Genomic DNA, 12,308 nt, shown 5'->3' on the forward strand with positions numbered 1-12,308 from the left:
CGGTTCAGTAGTTATAACGTGAAAGAGTAACAAACATCCATACATCCATACATCCTTACAAACTTTCGCCTTTATAATAGTATTAAGATTGTTAGTCGATGTCGAGTCTAAAGGAGCCATTACATACAAACATACAGGTGAAGGTACTTAAACGTGTTGAACCTATAGATATACTTTACTCGCCTTCATGGAGTTTAAAATTACTGTTTTTATATCTGAACTAGCGGTACGCCCCGGCTTCGCCCGTGGTACATGTTTATGTTTTCTTTCGATAAGAACGTACTTCAAGGAATATTATAATAAAATAATTATCGAAATCGGTCCACCCGTTCACGCGTGATGCCGTGACCAAGGAAAACGGGTTTCATTTCTATATGTACATGTAGATAGATAGATATAGATCACAGTTCACCATCCTCTTAAAAAAGCCTAAGACCACTGAAAAGCGTGTCAAACGCATTATCTATTACAAAACGCACGTACATAATGTAAAGAAAGTGTTTACATAATATTACATTTCGCTAATTGCTGATTTTATCGAGAGAACATCTTTATCACGGCTTCTCGTAAATTCTGACTGTTATGTGACTTTCTAAATCGAGATAATATCACTTTCTATGGCAGTGTTGTTCATTGATACATGGTTGATATTATACGTACAAAAGAAATGTGATTCAATTTGTAACCTGTCAAAAATAATTATTAACAATTTAGGTAATAGCAATGAGAGTCATTAATCACACTATGGTATGAGACACTTTGATGTACCTATTAGAATTATTTATTTTACTTTAGAGGTACATATAATAATATTATAAAATAATACAAGCTTTAGTATAGACGGGGACGTTTTATAATTTTAACTAGGTATCAAACTAATTATTGATGTGTAACAGAATAGTTTCTGACGACATACTTAACTTTTTCTATTATCTACAATAGGTACCTACTATTAAATTGTGCAATGAAAATTAATATGAAGAAATATTCCTTTTATTGGTAAAATAAGAAATCGCAAAAAATAAAAAATAAATTCCACTAGCTAAATGATTAGGTACCTATACCTTTTTTTGATAATTGGGCTGTCTAACATAAAAATAATTTTTCAATTCGAATCAGTAGTTCCTGAGATTAGCGCGTTCAAAGAAACAAACTATTCGTAGCTATTAGATAGGTAAATGACATTATTCCACGTAAGCTTTTAATTTTCAAGTTTCATAACATTATCGATATCTAATAGAATGACCTGTAAAGAAAATAGAGTATTACAATGAGAAGGTAATCATTACACAATGATATCAAAGAACACTGGTCAAGGATTGTTGCAGAATTATTTGTCACTTTAGACTTGAACGAATATTTAATTATAAATATTAGAGATCGTAAAGATTTGCTACCTAACTACCTATGTATAAAATATGTAAAATATATTTTTTAGAACATTTAAAAGCTTAGTTTAAAATCTTAAAAGCATACCTAATATTCTAAAATAATTTTGATTAAAGCTCAAAACTCTGCAGTTATATTTTATAACCATAATATTATAATTAATTCAAACAGAAACGTTATTCAACATTTAATTTATGTGAATTAAACAAAACACCAGTTGCCAAACAGTTCTTTGTGCTTTTAATAATGATATTATCTTATGCAAATCCATCTAATCTTTCCGATTCACGGTCAACGTTTATTAAATTCGGTAAACCGCGAATAATGGAACCGATTTGCGTGGCTATGAACGCTTTCTACACTCTGTAGTTCCTCTACCGCGGTCGGTCTGCGCAAACGCAGCAAACAGTGTGTTTACCCACCCCGAGGTATAAAGTCGTGTCGCCAGCAGCACCGCGACGATTCCACAGTGAAAGGCGGTACACACGGAGAAAAAATGCGCGCGGCACTCTTGGTCGTCGCCGTCGTTGTCGCCCTGGCAACCGAAGTCTTCGGTGAAGCCGAACCCTGGGTCGAAGAGGAGGACGTACAAGACTATAGCGATTACAGAGACTATCATGATAGGGAGAAACGTGATGTGCACGTCGAAGGGCCGTATGACGAACACGTTCGCGTCAAACGTTGTCACGATGATGGCACAGAATTGAATAGAGCAAAACGATCGGCTCAGCCTGTACATCAGTATGAAGTATACGAGCCCTTCGAGGAAGGCTCTTATCCCGCGCCATCTTACCAGGAAATGTTGGCAGCGAGTGCGGAACATTATCACAAAGTCTATCTACCCCCTAACGCACGTGTAGCCCGGCATTTGAATACGCAAATCAACGCGGGTCCTTTGACATTTGGTGTTCATCCAGACCCCATAGAAATTGTCCCAGGACCGGTGAATCTTGCTCCTGCGCCTGCTAACTTTAATCCGGTACAATTCACAAATCAGCCTGCGTCGATAGGCATAGGGCAAGAGCAGAAAGAAGACTTGGCCCCTGCAGCTGGACACCATGTTGAAAGTCACAAGCCTCACGCTTTTGGTTATGAAAAGGGCTTCGGACATGCACAGGGTGGAAGTCATTTCGCTGATCATGGAGGAAAGGTACATAATTATTAACATTTTAATATTTATAATCATAGAAATGAAATTTAACTATTTATCTAATACGTGAACACTGCTCATATAAAAAAAAAAAACTATAGAATGTACGGTCTAACTATATAAATCTCAATTTGGAAATGCATTATGCAGTTATATGATAAATCATTTATTGATATAATTGGTAATCTGTACACTAATTATTATCAAAGCTTATTTTTAAGTAAATAGTAAAGCATCCGTATACATATAAAAAAAGGTTATTCAAATTATACTCAATTTAGTAAGTATCTATTTTAAGGAATTTAGTCTGATAAAGTAATGTCTAAGAATTACTGTTTTAACCAATATGAGACATAAAATAATAATCTAATAGCAAAATACATTAATTCTTATGAAAATCAAGTAAAAAAAGAACGAAATAAGAACGTCCAAATTAATTTCTTTTTAATAATATGAGTTTCCTAAAAATAAATCATCCCTAAATGGGCCATGGTCAATGGCCGACAATAACGTCACAAAATCACCTGGCAACGTCAGATGAATGTATTTATAGCATTTAACAGTCACGAGATTAACACTTGTGTTTGTTTATCTGTCTACTTTCTCAAGTCTAGACAGGGCTGTAATTATATCGATAGTTACATGCCCTAGCTGTCAGCAATACTGTGATATTTCGTGTAACTAATATCCGGTATTAAAATATTATCTGGAGAAAGTTCGATATTTAGCCAGTTAAGATATTAAATACAAATAGTGTAAATTGTGAAACTCGTAATTGATCTGATATTTAAAACAATTTTTTTTCTTGAATGGCGATAATCTAGTTTCAAAATATACAGACACAATAGTTGAGAAATCGAAATTAATTATGTATTATTTTTCTCAAATAAATATTTAAAATATGCATATATTTTTCAATTAATATAACAGTGTAGATAGTAATATTATTAATTGCAACTAATCCAAAATCAAAAAACAATAAATTTTGCATTATTTTGTAGTATAAAATACGGTTGTGGTTCAGAGCTTTTGGACGTATAGAAGCTTTTTTTTTGGAAATTATTGTCACGTGACTGATCATGTGCATAAAATAAATGAAAAAAGTTTAATTATTTAACTACTTTTTTTCTCTTCCACACATTTTATTTCGTTAAAAAAATATAAACGTTTTCCAAAAAAAACCCGCATAGTTCCCGTTCCTGTGGTCTTTCCGGGATAAATCATCAAACCTATTTAATAAATAGCACATCTAAATAATATTATGTAGTAATTAATAATCTCAAATCTTTCTTAATTTTTACTTTTCCGTTTTTGAAGTCGGTTTTTTTTAACGAAGTTATTTTTTCAAACATTTAAACGTCTCGCGTAATCTGAAAGATTCGGATTTAAATTAACGAATGTTTTAACAATGATAAATCATACAAAAATATGCACATGCAATTGTTTATAAGAATTGAGATATTATAATCCCTGTTTGAAGATAGAAATGTAAATAAGCACTTACATTATTTAAGAAATTTTTGAGTTTAAGTTCAAGATTGAAATTATTTGATACCTACCTAATAATTATAAAGTAAATTATAGATAATTGTTTCAATTCAATAAAGTAAGTAGTAATAATTTTATGGATGTGGAAGTGTGTATAATGAATATTGTAAGAATATTATAATTGAAAATATGATTCCAAGTATTTTTTGTAGAAGTATAGAGAAAATAAAAGAAAGCTAAATACCACAGATAGTATAGTATTTCTTTCTCATATTAGTAAGTTAATATGTAAGAAAGAAAATCAGATCCGTTTGGAAACTACGAAAGTGTAACAGATCAAGATTACCTCATTTGTTTATGAAATTAATTGTGTACAGTTACTTAGTTTTTATTACAATTAGTAATAAAAGCCTTTAATAGTTGCTTTTAAGTTAAGTAACTATGTTAACTACTTTACCATGTACTAGGTAGTTAATATTTGTACATGTGCGTACAAATATTAACTACCTAGTACTTGTTTACTTATTGTTTCAATGGTCTATTATTCAACAATAATTAAAATTTTATCCGCGCCTTTATTAAGTTCTAACATTGGTTACTTACCTATCGGACCTATTAGGACCTATCGAAAACTAAGTTTTAATAAGAAGGCAAAGTTTAACATCAATAGTTCTCTCTCTATCTACATTTAACTTAAATTACAAGATTAATGCATCTAGTAGGTACAAAAAGAACATAATTCGTATTCCAACTACGTAGAATAGTTTTATATGTTTTCATGAATTCACGTGTTTTATTTTCATAAAATAAAAAAGTTAAATAGCTACGTTCCGAAATCTGCATTCAAAAATAATATTTTGAATAATAAAATCATCCTAATATGAAGAGGTATCATTCTCTAATACCTACAGACGAGATAATACAACACAAATTAATACAATTAATAATAAACAACTAACATACCATTTCAGTCAACCAAAGGTTCCAAATCGAACCACTACCTAGACAAAGGTGGTAAAGGACACAAGACTGATGAGCTACACCGCAAGGAGTACGAAGAAGCAGCCGGCAAGAAGAGAAAGCACCACGACCATGCGGGCCATAAGGGAAGTCACGAGGAGGAAGCTTTCGGACAGAGAGGAGCGCACTTTGACGAGAAAAAGGGACACAGAAAAGGACATAAGACAAAGGGTGAGTGCAGACCAGTTATTATTAATGAGCTTACAAAATATCTAAAATTATTTACTTTTATAATCTTCATTACATGAAGTTGTACATGTACAATGTAAAATATGTAATATCAATTAAAATAAATAAAAATCACTATTTACAAAACATTAAAAATATCGTTTCTGAAATATTGACATAACATGAAAGTTATGTAAGCAACTAATATGAAAAATATTTCTTAGCACAATAGTTATGATCTAATAAGCAAACCTTTTGTTTTATTTTTGTTATGTCTTCGAAGTTTTGTAGTGTATAATGACCGAGTAACTTGTGTAAAATGTTTCCATCAAATCCAACCGTTCTCATTAAATTTGTAATCAATTAACGTTCCAGAATATTCAAAAAAACTTTCGTTACAAATCAATTTTAGATTACATCACAACTTCCATGTCCGTGAAATTTTAACCGAATTAGACTCGAGGTCAATAATCAATGAATTGTATCAAAATAACTTTATATAACAGGTGATACACTTTCACTTTGACCGCAAAAACAACAAAAGAGAACAATACAGTTCAATGTGGAAGAAAAAAAAGCGGCGGTCGGTGCAATATTTGGTAACTCGGTCTAGACTGATTTATTAAATGGTAATATTTCGTGATTGATATTGCGAGTGATTTGCATAACTATTGTGTATGCAATTACTATTAGAATAGAATGCGTTCAAAACGTGTCAATTATTGCACAGCAGTCACTTGCGAGCTGACGACATATAAAACGATCGAAATTGCGTTAAAATACGAAACGCGCCTTGCAATTTAGAGATCTCGTTCGAGAACCTTCATACCAACTTCTAAACTTCTAGAATGATTGAACCAGATGAAGCTTCAATCATGTAAATCTAACTACTGAAATTAGACTGAAATAATATTAACCAAATGTTTGTGTGAGCTTATTAGTATCATTTTATTCTATAAACACTTCAGAAACTATTTTTATGAGCACAATGATCGCACAGCATCTCCACACAGATCTACATAAAGAACAAAATATAATTTCCTATAATATCTAGTGAGTTGTGAGTATTTAATTAAAAAAATAAATATTTTAGATTTATTTATTAGATAATAATAGGTTTTCTAACTAGTCGTGTAAGTACCTAACTACAAACTTAATAGCCTTTTTTGCAGATGCTTTAGCAGATGATTTTTTAAAGATGCTTAAATTAATGAAATTATGAAAAAACACTTTTGTAGTAAATTATCTGAGAATGAAACGTTGACTTGTATCGCTAATTATTTTTTTGGAATATGCGATTGCTAATTGCGATTTTTATGATCAGTGAATATTCCTGGTACCTATACGTAGGTACGCGGGGAATGGATGTAAATTCAACATTTTCATGAAGCTAATATCTCATCTACGTGCTCATCATCATCCTCATTTTCATTTAGCAAAACATTATCTACTGGACTGAACATGATTATTTACTTTGGATATGAATAAATTATTCGTAAAGACCTTTTCTCAAAATTAGCATCACATCGACACGAATGCACACCTTAATCCAATAAGATATACGAGCGTACACGAAATAATTGGTGTAATTAGATTCATCCAACTACGTTCCACTTCCCAGGCTTCCACAACAAATACCACAAGGACGAGTTCCACAAGGAACACAAGTTCTACGACGACTTCCACAAGGGTGGCGAGCACCACCGCTACGGCAAATTCAACGCCCGCCACGCTACCAATGAGAGCGGCAAGAAGAAGGCGCACCACGTGAACGCTGGTCACGACTTTGTGGAAAAGGGCAAGAACGGATATAGGTGAGAAGGCATAACTGTAATACCTGTAGGTAGAAGGCAATAAGGGCTTAGGTCGTCATGCTTCAACTTTTTCTTCATTACGACTTTACGCTTTACTTTTCGTGTAGGTAATTGCCTTTTTATTGTCCCTATAGGCTTAATATATTAATATATTAATATATATATATATAATAATATATTCATTTATTCGAGCAACTTTAAAATCTCACTTTGTTAGTAAAATTATGTTTAAAATTATTTTCGTAACAAAATTTATGCTCAAGGAATTGAAAGCTAAAAGTAATAATTTTAATATATTATTTAAAAATGACTTGAATGTATGAAAAACTAGATGACTCTTTTCTAGCGAACTTTGCATTATCTTATAATTAATGAATGATATTGTATTAAAATGACATGATAATCTAACATTCACTGTTAATAATATTATGATTTATAAAAATAATTATTTATTGTTAGTATATTCCAGGTGGAGATAAATCCAATAAAGTTTAAATCATCAATAATAGATCAAAGTGTCGAGTAACATAATATAAGTAGTGTAATTAAAAGCTTCCATATCGTAAAGAAATGCTAAAGTAATACTTTTTCCAACAGTAAAAAGGGTCACGTAGACGCCGACCACCGCGGGTACAAAGGTCAAGCCGGTCACGAAGACCACCACGAACACCACTCGCAGCATGGCAAGAAAGGCGCGAAGGAAGGCGGCTCCCAGTGGGGATACGCTAAGAAGAATTAGACTGTAGCCCCTAGTGATTAGGTTTAATTTTGTAGAACCATATAGCGAAAATGTTCAAGCCCATAAATTTGATTGTGTCAAATTTTTGCTGCACATTTTCTGTGTCTGTGATTTCCCTGTTGTGGTATGTAGGTAACATTAAGAAAGAGATGTCTGAAAAAAGAATCTTGCTGATTGAGATTTTTCCATAAATGAAGTACTTATAAATTTAATCCAACTTCAATCTCTTTAAAATCAATCAATCATTAGGTTATCTACTTCTTTGCGTCATTTTCTAAGTTTAGTGTTGTGTTGATTTTGATGTAGGTAGTGAGTAGAGAATAGCCTTCATCACCCTTCCTTATACCACAATAATTAGCATAACATTTGATAAGATATAACATTATTATACGGTTGGTGTTGAGTAAGCTTATGTTATTATTTGTATTGTGATTAGAGGTTATTGTTCCTGGCTCAGAAAATACATATTTAATGAAATAAGTATGGCTGGCAGCGAGGTTGCCTTAGAAAATATTTATTATTTAGAAAGGTTGCATTGTGTACACTTTGTTACAGAAATAGATACCTCAAGGTGTTCTCGATGTGCAATTTAAATATTAAGACATAGATCTACTATTGTTTGCACTAGATCTATTGATACAGTTTCATTTTGTCTTTTATTTGTTTAAGTTTCTAAAGAATATAAATCTTTAATTGTCATCTTTCCTTAAACTTTGAGAAGTTAAGGCATATGAAAAATGTACTATAATAATTTTAATTTTTAATACTTTTTCGCCATGAGATCACACAACCTGCTTTGAAGTGTATAGGGTGTTATTTATAAGTATAAATTATTTCGCCTATCCCAGTATTATTATTACACAGGTTTTGTATTTTTTATAATATAAAATGGTAAATAATAAATATGTGCCTCATTTTTTATGGTTTCATTTCTACATTAAGTAAAAGGCCTATACCAATAACATTTAAAAATACTGCTTTGATCGCTAAACAAATCCTTACTCATCCAATGTTGAAAAAGAAATACCCTTTGTTTCACACAGTATCATTAGGTATTTAGAAAGGAAAGATAAATCGCTTGAATAGTCATTCAAAATATTGAGTAATTGTTGTAATTTGAGAGTTACTAGGAAACAATAAAACCGGCCAAGTGCGAGTCGGGCTCGCGCACAAAGGGTTCCGTAGCAGCAAATATAATAAATTACAGTTAAATCAACCTATCTCAAAAACTATAAGAGATACTTTGATCAAACCAAAAATCGTTGAAAGAGTTAATTAGCATGCATCACCTCTATTTTTTTTAGAATTTTATACCCCGTAGTTATAAAAATAGAGGGGGGGGGACATACTTTTTACGACTTTGAGAGCTGATATCTCAAAAACCGTTCACTTTAAGAAAAATGTTTTTTAGAAAACTTTATATCATTTTAAAAGACCTTTCCATTGATACCCCACACGGGTATGTACATCGAAAAAAAAAATTTCATCCCTCAGTTACATGTATGGGGGGCCCCACCCCCAATTCTTTTTTTTACTATTTAGTGTCATATTTTTGTAGCGGTTCATACAACACATATTCCCATCAAATTTCATCACTGTAGTACTTATAGTTTCCGAGTAAATCGGCTGTGACAGACGGACAGACGGACAGACGGACAGACGGACATGACGAAACTATAAGGGTTCCGTTTTTGCCATTTTGGCTACGGAACCCTAAAAACCGTATGTTTGGGTCTATGATTGTATCACCAAGCTCCTATGAAGTAATATGTATTTTGTCATATCTATGCATCATTGTAGAATGCTTTTCAATAATTATATAGATAGCATTATCACTACATTACTTCAGCTCGATAATGGTTTAAACTTTAGCCTGGAAGAGATCGCTGATAAGCGATAAGGTTGCCTTATGTGCTATGCATGTTTAACTTTTCTTTTAATATTATGAATTATGATATCATTATAAAATAAATAAATAATAGTTTAAGAAAGAAATAAAACGACTATAGAAATCTTAAAATACAGTTTAATCAATTTGTCCATTAAATACATGATAAATAATAAATTAGAACGGAGGTAAGCATGGCTGTCTCCCGCCAATTTTCGGGTCGAAGTACTTCACGTAAATAGAAACTTTTTGGTGCGGACTGCGCGGGAAAAACACGCGCTGGCCAGAGTCATCTATGAACTCGGAATAGTCCATTGACCATTCCATTTTCATTTCGCATTTCTCGCATATTTTTGCCCTGAAATAAAAAAAAATATTTATTTACAAAATACAAACAAAGACTTTAATATCTAGTAAAATTAGAACACTATTAATTAATTTAATTTAAAATATCATAGCGTAGAACCTTTGCGTAGAACTTTACAGCAATATGCAAAATTAAAAATTTTAACTCTAGAAAGCCTGAATAGGTTAATTTTTTTTTCATAATTCTTGCTAAAATTCAATGAGATTGTTTGACGGAATAGTTGTAACAGTTGTTTACCTGAAAGATTACTAAATTATATCACTTACGTGTACTGGCTGACGGCCACAACCTGGACAAGAGGGTGTCGAAGCTCTTCAGCTTGATTCAAAACCTTTTGAAGCAGCATGGTGCCTACACCCTGACCTGATACTTCCGCAGCTGTCCCAAGAACTTCAACCTGATAATCATCATTATTTAATAAAAGCATTAAAGCGTAATGCTTCTTTTTAATACGTACGACAAAATTTTAAAATAGTTAATCTTTGAAATAGTTAACTTCTTTGATCTAAAATTCTGCTATTTTGTGTGCAATCTGCAAATTTTGAGTTAAAACCATATTGTGACGCATACTCGTTCAGTTCAATTTCAACTATCCAACGTAGACATTACTCTAACTATTGCAAGAAAATTGTCATTACACTCACATCATACAAATAGGCAACATTAAACTTCTTAAACAAGTTAGGGCTCCGTATGCAATGCGCACAGAAGTACATTCGGTTCCGTTCTGGCCTCGAGGCAGTGTAATGTGCCCACTCTTCCAACTCGTCAACTGCCCAGGGAAACACTTTGTTAGCCACACACACTCCGATCAGTTTGTTCTCTCCTGTCCTTGGAATGTACTCCCAGGCAAGGAAACGATCACCTGATAAGGAAAGTTTAATTGAGGAACGTAACTAATATTATGAAGATTTCTTCTACCTTTTTAACATTTGATCTATTTTTTATGAGAGCTTTTCAATATTTTTACTATTTAAAGTGCATAAAACAAATCTTTCGTAAAATTTTTGGTTCAACTTTAACTGTAGATATATTTTTTGTTAATCAGTCATAATGCTGTGGTTGAAGAACGTCATAATATTATATATAACTACGGTGATAAAGAGCTTAACAGATTTTTTAACAGAGAAAAAATTCAGGAAATTTTCCGAGAAAAAAAATCATACCCAACACAGTTAAACCACTTACCAGAATGCGCATACTTGTCAGACAGGACATCTAGATAGGAAGAGTTGTGGCACATCCAGAGACCAACAACGCTAGGCTCGCGGGGCCAGTACTGGTTCTCCAGAAACGAGCGGATGATCTTGCCGTGCTTGTTGCCTCCAATCTCTATGCTGACATTGCGGAGGTCGAAACACTGATAACAATCGAAAGAGGTTATTAGAAACATATAAATCAAACATTAATCATTGTGAAATTAGCAGCAACTTAAAGCTTATTTACTGAATCTTTATCTTATTTGCAATTAGCAGATAAACTAAGATTTATTAAGTATATTTAGATCAGACTAAGTAGCTCTCATAACTCTCTTTCCGAAGCAGGAAACATGTATTTTTTTAGAAAAAAACAATGATGATGATCTCATCTACACTAATATTATAAAGCTGAAGAGTTTGTTTGTTTGTTTGAACGCGCTAATCTCAGGAACTACTGAAAAAGTCCTATTTGAAAAATTCTTTCGGTGTTAGATAGCCCATTTATCGTGGAAGGTTATAGGCTTATCATCACGCGGAGTAAGGTACAGCTAGTCACTGATAAACACTCATTCGTCTTTTTTATTTTATATGTAGATACTAACTGGTTTCTTTTCTGGAGGAAATAGACAGACATCGCAAGGAGATGGTTTTCTAAATCTTTTGAATTGCAGATTGCAAGACTGGCGCGGAATACTTGAAAGTTTTAAAACATTTCTACCGAACTTAAGGCAATTCATTGTGTTTGTGACGATGTAATCTATTTCAACATTTTTTGGATAGTTAATTCACTTTCTATACGGCATTTTTAGATGAACGATTAGGTGGTTTTAATATGTGTTTTTATGGCAAAACATGTTCAAATAGTGACAGAAAATATATTTCTTACTGACAAGGCGTTTGAGAAAGAAAAATGATTACAAAGGAGAATTTAAAGCATTAGGTACCTATATTTTAAAGACATAATAATTTAAAAATTATACATTATTGCTTATGTGTCCTAACTTTTGCATCTTCATTTAATTCTTCTTGTGGAATTTAGGTATTAGAACTAGTAGAGAAGCTCAATATAATATTTTATTATCTGGA

At 32.3% G+C, this 12,308-nt stretch overlaps 2 protein-coding genes across 2 annotated transcripts; one reads left to right on the forward strand and one right to left on the reverse strand.

Annotated features, from left to right (window-relative positions):
- The first annotated feature begins 1,782 nt into the window (after positions 1–1,782).
- Positions 1,783–8,035, forward strand: LOC149902618 (uncharacterized). The gene is made up of 4 exons (XM_090110168.1): positions 1,783–2,539; positions 4,999–5,218; positions 6,837–7,029; positions 7,627–8,035. Exons 1-4 carry the CDS (start codon positions 1,886–1,888, stop codon positions 7,766–7,768), a joined length of 1,209 nt encoding a protein of 402 aa, XP_089966294.1. The 5' UTR covers positions 1,783–1,885; the 3' UTR covers positions 7,769–8,035.
- A 1,798-nt stretch (positions 8,036–9,833) lies between these two features.
- Positions 9,834–11,959, reverse strand: LOC149902619 (uncharacterized). The gene is made up of 5 exons (XM_090109799.1): positions 11,825–11,959; positions 11,212–11,383; positions 10,668–10,888; positions 10,290–10,420; positions 9,834–10,014 (listed from the first exon to the last, which is right to left on the reverse strand). The coding sequence occupies exons 1-5, from the start codon at positions 11,957–11,959 to the stop codon at positions 9,834–9,836; spliced, it is 840 nt and encodes a 279-aa protein (XP_089965925.1).
- Between the last annotated feature and the right edge of the window lie 349 nt (positions 11,960–12,308).

The sequence above is a fragment of the Colias eurytheme genome, chromosome 15, assembly GCF_061535395.1.
Source record: "Colias eurytheme isolate Ceu_HAF_F1 chromosome 15, ilColEury1 Martin Lab GWU primary, whole genome shotgun sequence".
Lineage (NCBI taxonomy): Eukaryota > Metazoa > Arthropoda > Insecta > Lepidoptera > Pieridae > Colias > Colias eurytheme.

Excerpts from the sequence above, each read along its gene's own strand:
- LOC149902619 (XM_090109799.1), bottom strand. The coding sequence starts at position 11,959 with ATGAATTGCCTTAAGTTCGGTAGAAATGTTTTAAAACTTTCAAGTATT. Across the intron at positions 10,421-10,667 it reads ATGTTGCCTATTTGTATGAT|GTTGAAGTTCTTGGGACAGC; the intron begins GTGAGTGTAATG and ends GATGATTATCAG. Across the intron at positions 10,015-10,289 it reads GTGGCCGTCAGCCAGTACAC|GGCAAAAATATGCGAGAAAT; the intron begins GTAAGTGATATA and ends TTTTTATTTCAG.
- LOC149902618 (XM_090110168.1), top strand. The coding sequence starts at position 1,886 with ATGCGCGCGGCACTCTTGGTCGTCGCCGTCGTTGTCGCCCTGGCAACC. Across the intron at positions 2,540-4,998 it reads TCGCTGATCATGGAGGAAAG|TCAACCAAAGGTTCCAAATC; the intron begins GTACATAATTAT and ends ATACCATTTCAG. Across the intron at positions 7,030-7,626 it reads AAGGGCAAGAACGGATATAG|TAAAAAGGGTCACGTAGACG; the intron begins GTGAGAAGGCAT and ends TTTTTCCAACAG.